Source organism: Scyliorhinus canicula, chromosome 2, assembly GCF_902713615.1.
Source record: "Scyliorhinus canicula chromosome 2, sScyCan1.1, whole genome shotgun sequence".
NCBI classification, from domain to species: domain Eukaryota; kingdom Metazoa; phylum Chordata; class Chondrichthyes; order Carcharhiniformes; family Scyliorhinidae; genus Scyliorhinus; species Scyliorhinus canicula.
This window is the reverse complement of record NC_052147.1, coordinates 34,152,041-34,166,994: the sequence shown is the minus strand read 5'-3', so window position 1 is coordinate 34,166,994 and position 14,954 is coordinate 34,152,041. Positions and strand designations below refer to the sequence as shown.

Below are 14,954 nucleotides of genomic sequence, written 5' to 3'. Positions count from 1 at the left end.
GAGAATGAAGCGGATATTTTTTAGTTCAGGAAAATTTGCGGAGTTACAACAGAAAGAGTAGAAATAAAATGGATATATCAGAAAGTATACACGTAAGAGGAATCAGAAAGTACACCAGAGTGTTATTACCGTAAAAGTGATGTCTTGATGAGAAAATGGAGACCTGTACATATGCAGGTGAATGAAAAGTGGGCAGAAGTTCATCAAGTAGTATTGCCGGTAGGGTATAGAAAGGAGGTGTTGCGAGTTGCACATGAGGTACCAGTGGGAGGTCATTTGGGAATCAGGACATCTCAAGCTAAATTCCAGAAACATTTTTATTGGCCTGGACTACATAAAGATGTAGTTAAATTTTGTCAATCATGTCACACATGTCAAGTGATAGGGAAACCTCAAGCAGTGATAAAACCAGCGCCCTTAATACCCATTTCAGCATTTGAGGAACCTTTTACAAGGGTCCTAATTGACTGTGTAGGACCTCTTCCTAAAAAAAAAGTGGGAATCAATACCTTTTGACTATAATGGATGTGTCTACTAGGTTCCGATGGGCCATTCCAGTCCGTAATATTACAGCTAAAAGGATTGTGGAGGAGTTACTTGAATTCTTTACTAGATATGGACTATCCACAGAAATTCAATCAGATCAAGGATCAAATTTTACTTCAAAATTATTCAAAGAAGTTATGAATAGTTTAGGAATAAAACAATTAAAATCAACTGCGTATCATCCAGAATCGCAGGGAGCGTTAGAAAGGTGGCATCAGACATTAAAGACAATGTTGAGGGCATATTGTCAAGATTATCCAGAGGATTGGGATAAAGGAATTCCATTCGTATTGTTTGCAATTAGGGATGCACTTAATGAGTCTACCAAATTTAGTCCTTTTGAACTAATTTTTGGTCATGTGGTAAGAGGACCACTTAAATTGATTGAGGAAAAATTGGTGGGTGAGAAATCGGAAATGACACTATTAGATTACGTGTCAAATTTTAGGGAACGATTAAATAGAGCAGGTGAATTGGCTAGACAACATTTGAAAGTTGTACAAAATGTGATGAAATGGGTAGCGGACAAGAGTGCGGATAAAGTTTTAGTGTTGTTACCAGTGGTAGGTGAGCCTTTAAAAGCTAGGTTTTGTGGACCGTATCAGATTGAAAGGAAATTAAGTCAGGTGAATTATGTGGTAAAAACACCAGATAGAAGGAAGACTCACCGAGTGTGTCATGTGAATATGTTTAAAAGGTACTTTGAAAGGGAAGGAGAGAAAAAGGAAGTTTTAATGATTCTAACTCAAAGTGACGAACCAAATCCAGATGACTGTGAATTTGATATACCTCAAATTAAATTGGAAAATGAGGATGTTCTTAAAAATTGGGATGAATTGTTAAGTTACCTTCCAGAGGAAAAACGAACTGACCTAAAGAGTTATTGATTTCACATGGACATGTTTGTCGAGATAAATTGGGAAGTACTAAAATGGCTATACATGTTGTAGATGTGGGAAATGCTGTTCCTATCAAGCAACATCCATACAGACTTAATCCTTTAAAATTGGCACAGGTTAACAGAGAGATTGAGAGTATGCTGAAAAATGGCATAATTGAAGTGGGTTGCAGCCAATGGAGCTCACCCATAGTGATGGTACCTAAACCAGACAGTACCCAATGGTTGTGTGTGGACTATCGAAAGGTGAATGCTGTTACAAGAACGGCCTCTTACCCTATCCCATGTTTGAAGGATTGCATTGAGAAAGTGGGACAATCTGCTTTTATTTCCAACTTCCAAACATGGAAAGAACATTTAAAACATCGTATGGAGTTCTTCGATCGACTTCAGGAGGCGTGTTTGGTGATGAACCTAGCAGAAAGTGAATTTGGAGAAGCCCAAATCACTTTCCTTGAGGAGTTTCCGATACCCTCAAGACGAAGGGAAATGCTGCGATTTCTTAGCATGAATGGATTTGATCGAACCTTTGTGCAAATGTCATGTGAGAGTACCTTTAAGAAATTGCTGTTCAAGCAATGTACCTTTAAGAAATGGAGCAGCTCATATTACTGAAGTGATGTCAGAGGGGGGAGCTGAGCTGAGCTCACTTCTGCTTTTTGGGAGTTTTGGTTTCAGTTTTGAGGAAAAGAGCTTGGGTGTGTCTGTGTTTGCAGTAAGCTGGATCTGTGGTGATCTTTGCCAGGAAAGACTATCTCTGAATCATTTGGGTGATTTAAACTCATAATAGTAATGTCTTTAACCTGATGTGTTTCTGTTTAAAGGTGTTAAGTCTTTTAGAGGTTTGGAGGCACATTTTGAGGGATTATTTAGTGTTGCATTATTTTCGGGGTTATCTTTGAAGTAAGGGGTGTTAAGGGATCCAATGTTCATTTGAAAAGGTTAAGTTGAATTCATGGAATAAACATTGTTTTGTGTTTAAAAACCCACGTGTCCATAATTGTAATACCACACCTGGAGACCCAGCCGTGTGCTTCAAAAGCAACAATACATTAAAGGGAGAGGTTGGTTGAACTCCATGATACATTTTGGGGTTCTGAAAACTCCTCTCCTATGACACAGGACACTGCTGACCATGACGTACCGTTCCCCCTGGGTCCATAAACATCCTAGTCGCTATAAACCTTGTCCTCTTGCTGATTAGTATGGCTACTCCCCTCGCCCTCATCCCGTAGAATGAATGGTAAGTCTGTCCAACCCAGCCCTTCCTTACCAGTAATCTGTTCTTCTCGTTCAGGTGTGCCTCCTGTAGGTAGACTATGTCAGCCTTCAGGCTTCTCAGGGGGCAAAGACTCTGGATCTTTTCACCAGGCCGTTAAGTTCCCTTACATTCCAGGTGACTATCCTGATGGGGGGGTGGGTTTCTGCACTCCGAGGGTTCCCTTTGTTGGGGAGCCATTCAAAATGGCTGCAGTCGCCGCAATCACCATGAGATCGGGCCCCTGTGCTCAAGGGTTTCCCTTTGTCCAGGGGGAAACCAGCATGGGTGCCAACTGTGTGTACGCCACGTGGGTGCACCCCTGCACTCCGGGGTCTCCCTTTGTTTGCAGACCCTCTGAAATGGCTGCTTGCGGCACCATTTTGGTTCCTCGGCTTGTTCCATACCCGCCAAAGCCTGTGTCTGTCTCACTGCCAACCCTTTCCTACCTGTGTGCCCTGTCGAGTTTGGGGGCTTGGGAAGCTGTCCCTCCCAACTAGGATCCCCAGCATTTGGGCGATGTAGTCCATTGCGTCCCTTCCTCAATGTCCTCTGGAAGACCCACGATGCGGACATTTTGCCATCGGGACCAGTTTTCCTAGTCCTCGACCTTCCCCTTCAGGTTCTCTTGGGCCGCCACCAACCACTTCACCTCAGCCTCCAGAGCCATGATCCTGTCGCTTTGGTCCGGGAATGCCTTTTCCAGGTCCAGGACCGTCTTTTCTTGTTCCACCTTCCTCCCCAGGCCGTCTACCATGCGCTGGGGAAGGCCATCACTTCCATCGCCATCTCCTTCGCCGTCACCTGGAACTCCATTTTAATCGCCCCCCTCATGGCGGTCAATTCCTTTGTTAGGAAACTCTTCCATCCATCCCCCGGTGTGGGCGGGGGGGGGGGGGGGGGGGCGCTGTGTGGACATCGCTGTCTGCTCCTGTTCCGGCATTCGTGTTGCCGGTGTCCCCTCTCCTGGTTCGCCGTAACCTCTGCCTCGCCTCGTGGGTCTGCTGGTCCGTTCGCTCATTTCTCTTTTTTAAAAATAAATTTAGAGTACCCAATTATTTTTTTTCTCCAATTAAGGGTAATTTAGCATGGCCATTCCACTTAACCTACACATCTTTGGGTTGTGGGGGTAAAACCCACGCAGACATGGGGAGAATGTGCAAACTCCACACGGACAGTGACGCGGGTCCTCAGCGCCGCAGTCCCAGTGCTAACCACTGCGTTGCATGCTGCCCCGCTCGTTGCTCTTGCTCCTTTCCGCCACTTCTGCCTTCTCACCGGCTCTTTGAACTGCCATTTGCCGGCCTCTTCCTTTCTACCTCGTCACTGTTCGCACCTTCTGGGTTAGGGAGAGTTTTGGGTGGCTTTTTGGGCCAAAAATCTCAAACGATTCACTATTTTGGGTCTGATTGGGACGAGTGCCATCTGATGTGAGTCCGCTCAGCACATCACCGCCACCGGAAGTCTGATGTGGACCATTCTTGTGCTGACAGTGTGGTCAGTGGCACTCAACCAAGTAAGGATCCTGCACTACAACATCACTCAAGACAACCATATTGTGAATGATGTCTCCTGTTCCAGTCTCCTTCCATGCACTAATGATCTCTCCTTTCTTTTAGAGGCACATGTGAAAAGCATCACATGCGGGCCAGGCTCTGGACTCAAGCCCTGAACACATCTTAGAAGATGAATCATGATGACACACTGATTGAAGACCCATCACAGTGTTCACCCACATCCTCCACCTGCATAGAGGCACACAGCTCTGTGGGGCCTAGTTCTAGAGCAGCCTCGGGGTCACAATCTGGTGAACACAGCACGCTGTCTGATCCACAACAGGTTGAGGCATCTTAGGGTGCCGGCATTCAGAGGAGAGCTTGAGGCCAGGAATCTGCTGAGTCCGCGTTAGATGATGAGCCTCTGCTCTGAACTCTACCTCAGTTGCTGGAGCTGGAAAGACAAACCCGGGAACATCAGGAAGAGATGTATGTTGCACTCCTCAGATTTCAAGACATGATGGAGGAGTCTGGACCTTCGTCCAAGGTCATCACGCCAGCACGCTAATGTACCGAGGTTAACACTGGTAAGCTGATGGCCGCCATGGACACAGGAAATTGGTCTTGCACTGCTGCAGGAACTGCATTTTATCACTGAGGTACTAGTTATCAATGCCAACAAGAAAGCTGCAGGGAACCTGGAGCTCATTTCGGGTCCCCCTTCTCCTCAGGGAGTCAGCCGGAGCTCTCAGGCACCCATAGGGAGGAGGACCAGCAGCTCGACATCCTGGGGCCATCCACCCAGGTGACTCTGGCAGTGTGCAGCTGTTTCTATTCCCTTTTCCTGTGACTCTATCAGATCCAACTCTGGATGCCACTGCCACACAGCAGCATTCCAAAAGCAGACCAAGATACTCCAGGCCTTAAACCCAAATTACTGCGGATGCTGGAATCTGAAACCAAAAGAGCAAATGCTGGAAAAACTCAGCAGGTCTGGCTAACGTTTCAAGTCCAGATGACCCTTTGTCAAAGCCTCCAGGCCTTGACTCTCGCTCGGACACCTGCCAAGTTAATCACAATCAACAAGGCATAGCCATCAAAAGGCTGCCTTTGCCTCTGCAGTGGATGTCGGGGATGCATTGGCAGGGTTAAGAAAGCCAAGAACATCTAGGTGCATAACATGAATGTGGGTGTTATTCATTTATATATAACGTTCATCAACGTAAATACACTCAAAATCATGTCTACTTGTCTATGGCTCTTTGTTATCATGAGGTGTGTTCGTGTTATTCAGAAGTGAAACCTTAGTCCCTGCACAATACAAAGTCACGAGTCGCAGTCTGGGGCCTCTCCTCTGTGCAACGCCTATCCCTCTGCCCACAGTTTTTGTCCCATCCCAAAGTAACACCCACATCAGTGATGCCTGCACTTTGATGTTGATTGTGTTTACTGCAAGAATATGCCACAGAGTTGTTGAGTCACTTGATATGTTCCTAGCACCTTTGAGGCAGGGCTGCCGCACTTCTCTTCTGCATTCTGGATGGAAGAAGGTATAATGCTGAAGGGGAACAGGTGATTACGCATTCAAAAGGATGAAGAACTTTCTAAGTGCATGTTCCCACTGTGTTTCATCAAAATCTGTACGAGATGAGACTCTACATAGAGTGAGAGTGCACGGGCCTTTGCCAGACTGGTGTCAGATGTTCCCTATTGGTAGCTTTTGTGCTCTCAATAGAGTCCTTACTGCATCTCATGATACTAATCACGGAATCATACAGTTATTAGGGACTCAAGCATGTCTGTCACATGTGGCCAGAGCAAGGCCTCACCGCCTGCCTTCTGGACTCACAGAGCCTCAGGCCCCTCCTCCCCTTTCACTTTCTCTCTCGGAAGAGACATTTGGCTCCTCCATCTCCTCATCAGACGGAACCTCCCACCTTTTGCACCATCAGGTTGTGCAGCCTGGGGAGGGGGGGGGGGGGGGAAGGAAATGTGTGTGTGTGTATGCATGTATGTACACTGGAATGCTCCGCAAGATCCATCAAGGCAGTGGTACCTCAATTTCAGGCTCCCAATGGTGTGCTGCACCAAATTTGGGTTGCGGCACAATCTTTGTACCTTCTCTCAGCTAGAGCCTCAGGCTGCCGCATGGGCATCATCAATCCCTTCCTCTCAAGGTTAGCCCTTATGTCTGGACCGTGGAAGTGAAATGAAAAATGAAATGAAAATCACTTATTGTCACGAGTAGGCTTCAATGAAGTTACTGTGAAAAGCCCCTAGTCGCCACATTCCGGCGCCTGTCCGGGGAGGCTGGTACGGGAATCGAACCGTGCTGCTGGCCTGCTTTAAAAGCCAGCGATTTAGCTGAGTGAGCTAAACCAGCCCCTGTTGTCAGGGATCTGAGACCTACTGAAGTTTATGAATCGTGGACGCTTCCTAGGTATTGTGTGTAGAATTGCATGATCCGTTTGTATTGGTTGCAGACAAGCTCAACACAGAGCACATGAAAATCTTTGCGGTTCACATACTGCACTGCTTGTTGCCACGGAGACCTTAGAGCAATCAATGGCACCCTGCACCTGCAGAAAAATGTAATTTGTGAATCCCAACGCACATGCTTCCTGGCTCACCTGACCTCAGTCGAAGTTGACAAAGTTGCATGCCTTGGCAAAGATGGCATTGTGACCTCCTGTAGGTTGGAGCTTGAGAGGTCCCACACATGTCACCAGGGGAGTCCTGGAAGGAGCCACTCCCTTAGAAATTTAATGCAGCGGTCACTTTCAGTGTCATTGGCAGTGGATGCCCTCCGAGGCACTAAATCCTGCAGAAAGTGGCATATATGACTAACCAGTTCCATTGACAATCGCAGTCTTCGGTGACACTGGTTGTTGCTCACCTGCAGGTAGGAAAAGCGCTGTCTATATACCCTGCGTTTGGTGAGGCACTTAATGCTCTCTGTGGTTCTTACTCCACATATGGAGGAGGCCCAGCCGTCCCTTGATCTTGAGGGTGATATTCCTGCCGTTGCTAAGCCAGGCACCTCAGTTGCACTCTTCTTTTTCTTCTATCCTGCCGATCAGCCATGAGGTAGACAGCAAGATCATTGGGCTTCATGTTCCTGATGGTCTCCTCACTGCAGTATCAAAGAGAGAGATGAAAGAATCAGCATATGTCTCCTATGGACCTCCCTTGGTTAAGTATCTGACTCCGGCTGAGTCTGAAGGCTCCATCACACAAGGTCGGAGATTTCTGGCCATCACTTCGATGGCCAGTATTTAGTTTGCTTGATGCCTGATGAAAACTCTAGTCACCTCTGCCTCACACCACTTAACCAAGCAGCAACATCTTTGACAACATGACTGCATCCAGTGCTCTCAGCATAGGCACAGATACTATCCTAACCTGCACTCCAAGGCTGTGTTGTTGAGCATGAGGGTTACAGATCAAAGCTTGAACAAGTACAATGCAAGGGATTCTGAGCACCTTCCTCAATGACTGGTTCAGCCTATCTTTCAAAAGCGGATCCTGTTACTTGCCCAGTCAACCAATTGTTCTGCAGACCTATAAAACTCAGATCATTTAGCATTCTTCGCCCAAGGGGTTAAATGTTCGGGAGCAATCAGTGGTACTACCAGAAATTTATGCCCCACCCCCCCACAACAGACCACCACCCCCATCACACTGGAGCCCTTGGCCCGGCACCACACCAGCTGGGAAGAAGCAACTTGGAAACTTACCTGTGACCCCCTCTGAATCCATGGCACCTCTTCCTTGAATTCTAATTGGGGATCCTCGCAAGTTGTGTGCATTCAAATCCAGGTTCCCTGAAATGTTCCGGCACTGGGTGCATGCCTTTTAAAGGCAGTTGTAAATCACCTTGTTCTGATTTAAACTTTATGTGCAGTTATAATTCTGGTGTGCAGCCACAACAATAAGATGTAAATTTATTAAAATAATGTCCCTGATGTTCAATGTCGTGAAATATGGGTCTGTTATTGATAGGGAAGGGGACAATCACATCCTGGAGTTACATCATCGGGAAATACAGTTAGGGTCTTTCGGGATTTTCTGATTATGCTGCCGAACACTCTCCCCACCCCTCCAAAATCATGGCCAATATGTGAAATTTAATTCAGGCAACTGGGATGTCACTTGCCAGCTAGAGGATGACTGACAGCCCCGTATTGCCTGCTTTGGGGAAGACCGGTCATATTAAGTTTCTAAGTGGTCAGCGACAGGCCATTCCTCAGACCAAAGATCTCTGGGCGGAAATCTCAGTTAATCAGAGGCCGGCAGCTGTCCATTGCAGACAGCACCATTGGACGCAGTGGGAACTTCTGGTAATACACCCACCCAGCTCACAAGTGAGTAAGAGTGGGATGAGGAGGGTCACAGGGTGTGAGTATCTGGCTCAGAGGAGAGTTGGGGGAATTCGGAAGGGCCAGGCCAGCTTTCAGCACGCCTCCGCACTCACCGTTGTTGGGTCCCTCCTATTGAGGGGACACCCCCGAGAAGCCTAGAAGCAAACATTTCCTTCTTGAGCTCCCGATATGGCGACTCCCTGCCCTCCACTGCATGAAGACCAGCGGCAGTGGAATGAGACGATTAAGTGGTGACTTAAAGGCTCAATTGACAATGAAACAGGAGAGCTTGGGGACATCCTCCCCCTGCACTTAATTGCAGCAGAGACCAGAAGTCTGTGGGGTGTGCCAATGTTTTAGTCTTGAAAAGGTAAAAGCAGGCTGCCAACTACTATAGGCACAATTAAGCATCTGACCAACTGAGAAAAAGGAGAACCTGAGAGGATCTGTTACCACAGAGAGCAGAGATAAAGCAATGCTGTGCAATAAACTCTTGCGTGTATCCTGAGAAAGCCAATAAAATCAGCAAGTAATTTCAGCAGACTTGGTCTAGAGGCCATGGGCTGAAGATACAAACTGGGAAGTAAATAGCATGCTATGAATAAAAGAAAGCTGAGGTGCAGCATTTGATTCTTTTTGCAGCTTAATGGTATTAACCTTTTTGGCCAGACTATGTTCCTATACTCTCCAAGGTGACATATCAGCAGGGTTTGCCTTTACTGGAAAGAATTTTGAGTTTGGCTATTGTGAGGTGTTCTTTCTTGTCAGATTTCAAAGTTCAAAGCAATGCTGCCTTTAAAATTTAGTTGCTGTGCACAGCCCTTTCAATTCAGTGCAGTCATTTAAAAACATTTTGTGCAGCCATTCACACATGCTATTTCTAAAAAACATGCTTTTGTGGTTTTGTTCAAGCTACTGTGTAGCCGCACACACATGTAGTTTAGCAGGAACACAGGTTGAAAGGGGTTGCATAATCTGAGGAATAGACAAATCTCAGAATTTCTGCGTTATTTCTGGTGAATATCCCAAATCCCCTTGATCTTCAGATGCGGGATGCCGACTCATGGGATCCTGAATCGGACATGGAGACCTTGCCAACGGAGGTCGCAACGGATCCAATAGGGGCTGCCGACCCCCTCATTTTGGACTCAGCCGTTCGGCCCAAAAGTGCCGCTTCCTGGCCCTTTCCACTCCTCTGGGCCCAGCACAGTGGCTGCTTGAGAAACATCCCCGAACAAAGTGGGAGAAGAATTGTTCCCCTCCAACCATCGAAATGGATGACTAATTGGACTTGGGAGAGGGAGGGGTGTTATAACATGATCGGAGGCTCCATCGCCTCACCTGAATATAATCTCCCCAGATGACGGGGTGGAGCTACAACCTTAAGCAAGGGTTCCATGGGACATAAATACCCCTGTCCAAGTGTGGGCCAGGTGCGGCAGAACCTTCGGGGAGTAGGAGTTGTATTTAGTAGGTTAAATAGCAATAGTCATTGCTTCGATGTGATCGCTCGCCTGGAACTTTACAAAAATTTTGTATGAGGTCAACTGGCAGGAAGGCCCATAAGCAGATGACACAGATTTAAGACCACTAACAAAAGAACCAGAGTGGAGAAGGGAAAAAATGCTTTTGAACAAGTTGTTATGATCTGGAACACACAACCTGAAAAGTCGGCGATAAAAGAAGAATTTGTAATTTTCTAAGGGGAATTAGATATATACTTGGAAAATAAAGGTTTGCAGGGCTATGGGGAAAGAGAGGGACATTGGCTCTAATTTAACGCTCTTTCAAAGAGTCAACACAGGTATGGTGGTCATTGGTCTCCTGTGGTTTATGATTCTATTAATTTTTTTAAAAATCAAATAAACTTGAAAATACATTGTGGCCGTGTTTTCTGGTCCCATCCATGGTGGGAATCATCGTGGGCAGGATGGAAAATTTGACGGATCAGTCAAAAGTCTGTTGACTTCGAACAGGAATTTCCAGTCCCACAGTGGGCAGGGTCGTAAAATCCTAGCCAGTCACCCGGCACAGCAATATTTTATTTGGTCATCAACATTATACTGTCTCTCAGCAGTTTTCTTTTACATTATTGATACAGAAAATTCCAACGACTATAGAAATGTGCTGCATACTCCAAAGATGAATAAAATACTAGTATAGCCTAAAATAATTTTTAAAATCAGCATAAGCAAAAAAGATATGGGTATATTCTCTTACTGCACAAGTTTGAGAATCTTGCGTAGCTGCAGCAGCAATTTTTGACAGCGGTTTCTCATGGTTTTCACAGAATTCCATTGGTGAATCTTGAATATTATCTTCAGTTTCCTAAAATAGATTTAAAAGTCCTAATTTTGGCAGTTGTTGACAAGAGGGCACAATCATGTTTAACTGGAAAAAAATGCCTTTAAGATGTCAATTTAATTCATTTTTGATAATATTGTACAGCAAATGCAAAAAATGTGATTTTTTTTAAGAACAAAGAATATTGTAGAATGTAATTTTTCCTGAGAAGTAGACACTATTCTTCCAATCTTAATGAAAGGCCCTGAAAAGCCTTGTTAGTCTCTTAACTCGGTTCATCATAATTCTGATAATGAATGGAGCTTATGAACAGAAAAGCTGAAAAGCATTATTGGGTCTATTTCATTCTCTCACATGTCATGTGAGAGTACCTTTAAGAAATGGGTATTTATCAAATAGCTGTAGTGGGGGTACCTTTAAGAAATCGGTGTTTATCAAATAGCTGCAGTGTGTGGTGGAGCTGAGCTGTCAGTCTGTTTTACTTTTGCTTTGAGCTAGCAGCTACAGAGTGTGTTTAGTTTTGTTTTGCAGATTGGGAGCTGCATCCAGAGAAACAAAGTGTAATTCTGGTCTCTCTCTGTATGAAAGGAATGTCTTATCACTTGCTAATTTAAAAGTGATAACTTCTCTCGTTCCGATGCCGGCTGCCGAATTCTCTGGCGCTTGTTTTCGGGCGGGGTCGGGGATCACACCATTGGCAGCGACCAACCACCCCCCCCCGCATTTACCGGGCCCCGATGGGCTGAGCAGCCACCCGTTTTCGGCCAGTCCCGCCAGCGTGAAATGGACATGGTCCATCCCGGCTGGACCTGGCTTGGTGGGCAGCTAGCGGAGTCCTCGGGGGGGGGGGGGGGGGGGGGGGGGGGGGGGGGGGGGGGGGGGGGGGGGGGGGGGGGGGGGGGGGGGGATGGATCCGGCCCCAGGGATTGGGGCCCACTGATATGCGGGTAGGCCTGTGCCGTGGGGGTACTACTTCCCTCCGCGCCGGCCTTTGTAAGGCTCCGCCATGGCTGGCACGGAGAAGAAACCCCCCCCCTTGCGCACGTGCAGGAAACGCTCCGGCGGTTCTGCGCATGCGCCAACTCGCGCCAGCCCACAGCGGCCCTTCATCGCCGGTTGGTGCGGCGCCAAACCCGCTGGTGCCGGCCTAGCCCCAGGAAGTGCGGAGGTTTCTGCACCCTCCAGGCGGCCCCACGCCGGAGTGGTTCACGACACTCTTGGCCCCAGCATCGGGCCATCCCGCCAATTGCGGGAGAATCCCAGCCCTGATGTCTGTGTTGAAGAGGGTATTTGTCTTATGGATGTTGCAAGGAAAATTAAGGGTTACTTATAGAGTACTGTATTCTTTGGGGGATTATTTGAGTTGATAGTTGCTAAGATATTTACTGTGTGTGTTTAAAATGTTAACTGGACTCATAGAATAAACATTGTTTTTTGTTTCAAAATTCTTTTAGTTCTCTGTTGCATCACACCTGTAAAGTGGGTCCTTGTGCTCCCCATAACCAAAATCTATTTAAACTTATGGGTAAGGTGAACTCCATTATACACTTTGGGATTCTCTAAATCCTGGCCCGTAATACACATAATTTTACAGTCACAGCTGCCAGCTCAGATACTGACACGGGTGAGTAGACACCAACATACCCCCACCTCCCCCCAAGTGAGCATCCCCCCAGGTGACCCCCAACCTTCCCTCCATTCCCCTCCTCCTTAGCACTCCCTCCACCATTCCCTTCAGCCCTCCCTCCACCCCAACCCTCCCTCCCCTCCCCCCTTCAATCCTCCCTCCAACCACTCCTTCAACCCTCCCTCCAACCCAACCTTCCCTTCACCGCCCCCCCTCCCTCAACCATGCGTGTGGCTAACGATGCTCTCTCTGTGTCTCCACAGGAAAAGCTCGCCCATAATCAGCGGGGGAGGGCCCAGACTGGCCATGGGTGCTGGACTTGAAAATCCTCACCTACTTCGATCAGCGGGCCCTGGAGGTAACTGGTGTGGCCGAGGACAGGGCGGTCATCCACGCGGAGGCTAGTGGACACCGCAGAGGTGAGGAACAACCAGGTTCCACCTGGAGGACCTGCCAAACATGAGTAGTGATTGCCTAACTGACCGGCCCATCTCTCCCACTGACCACATGTCCATTCTCCAGCCGAAGGTGCTGACCCATCACGGGCGTAACCCTCTCGTGACCCCGGGGAGAACACCTCGGAGAATGGAACTGTTATGGTTGCGGCACAGCTGTCATCCCCACCCTCTGCCAGCACAGATACACACTTTGGGGCCTCACGGTAGCATGGTGGTTAGCATCAATGCTTCACAGCTCCAGGGTCCCAGGTTCGATTCCCGGCTGGGTCACTGTCTGTGTGGAGTCTGCGCGTCCTCCCCGTGTGTGCGTGGGTTTCCTCCGGGTGCTCCGGTTTCCTCCCACAGTCCAAAGATGTGCGGGTTTGGTGGATTGGCCATGCTTAATTGCCCGTAGTGTAAGGTTAATGGGGGGATTGTTGGGTTACGGGTATGTGGGTTTAAGTAGGGTGATCATTGCTCGGCACAACATCGAGGGCCGAAGGGCCTGTTCTGTGCTGTACTGTTCTATGTAAACCTCGGTGGGGAATGTTAGTGGACAGGCTTCAGGGCACAATCTGGTGAGCACCACACTGCTGATGATACACATCGGGTGGAGGCAGGAAACCCCAGGTGAGACAGGGTTGGAGGTCTGCTGGATCCCTGGATGCAGCTGGGCCCTAGCCTGATGCGGAGCGTCTGGAACAGAGTTACCCGGAGCTGATGGAGATGATAGGGAGCGGCTGGGACATTCAGAGGGAGATGCCAGCGTCACTCCAGCAGATCCATAGCTGATTGGAGGAGTCCCAGAGACTATGGGCGCAGGAGATGGCGCCGTCAATGAGTGGCACTGAGGTCAACACTGCTATGGTGGCAACTACAGTGAAATTTCTGGTGCATGACGTCGGCACCATTAATGAGGGGTCTCAGCAGCATTTCTGCCTCGCTGGGGGTATTACCCAGAACCAGGCAGACCTTGATGTGGTTCTGTGGGACATGTCCCGCTCTAAGATGGGAGTGGCCGAGGCGCTGCGGAGCTTGTTCCAGTCGCAGGTGGGCATTGCCGAGGCGCTGGAGATCCTAGTCTAACCAGCTGCCCCTCCATCCCAAGATGAACCCCAGGGTCCTATGGGCAGCACGGTAGCATAGTGGTTAGCACAGTTGCTTCACAGTTCCAGGGTACCATGTTCGATTCCCAGCAGGGCTCTGCAACTATGTCTAGGTATGTCCCCAGGATGTACATCTGAGGTGTCTGTGTGGAGTCTGCACATACTCCCCATGTCTGCATGGGTTTCCTCCGGGTGCTCCAGTTTCCTCCCACAGTCCAAAGATGTGCGGGTTAGGTGGATTGGCCATGCTAAATTGCTCTTAGTGTCCAAAAAATGATAAGTGGGGGTTACTGGGTTACGAGGATTGGGTAGATATGTGGGCTTCAGTAGGGTGCTCTTTATAAGGGCAGGTGCAGACTCGATGAGCTGAATGGCCTCCTTCTGCACTGTAAATTCTATGATTCTATGAATCACTAAGGAACATCAGCAAGGGCGTCGACATGATGGTGCGGACCATGGTGAACCATTAGGGCTGGCAGAGCCAGACGATGCAGGGGCAGCCGGGGTTTGAACCAGCTGCCCCTCCGTCCCAAGGTGAACCCCAAGGTCCTATGGGTACCGATTGGGAGGAGGGGGCGCTGAGTGCCAACCCGGACCGGTCCCATGTGGCGGTGACGATGGCCACTAGCTCTCCCCAGTTCCACTCCTCTTATGAGGCTGCGTGGTGGGTCAGCACATGGGACAGAGCAGCACGGCTGTGCATATGCCGTCAACAAGTGAGCTGGCGCTGTCCGGCCTCAGAGCCTCCAGAGGACATCTGCCGGGGCATCGAGGGCCATGGGAAGAGATAAGCTGCTGCTTGCCTCCACCTCAGATATGCATCCTGGGGACATACCTAGAGATAGTTGTAGAGCTAGGAGGGCAAAGCACATCGAAGATCACTGGGGGAATCGGCGAAAGGGGGATGGGGTAGGTAGGGGG

The 14,954-nt window shown here is 48.4% G+C and overlaps 1 protein-coding gene across 7 annotated transcripts in view; it reads right to left on the bottom strand.

Moving 5' to 3' along the window:
* Nucleotides 1-14,954, bottom strand: part of LOC119952127 (protein SIX6OS1-like) — a 254,058-nt gene that overhangs the window by 126,870 nt on the left and 112,234 nt on the right. For 6 of the 7 annotated variants that reach the window (XM_038775715.1, XM_038775706.1, XM_038775735.1 and 3 more), the window contains one exon: nt 10,780-10,887. The exons of the other annotated variant lie outside the window; for it this stretch is intronic. In XM_038775715.1, coding sequence (XP_038631643.1) covers nt 10,780-10,887 — 108 coding nt within the window. The remainder of the gene's footprint in view (nt 1-10,779; nt 10,888-14,954) is intronic. 7 annotated transcript variants of the gene reach the window in all.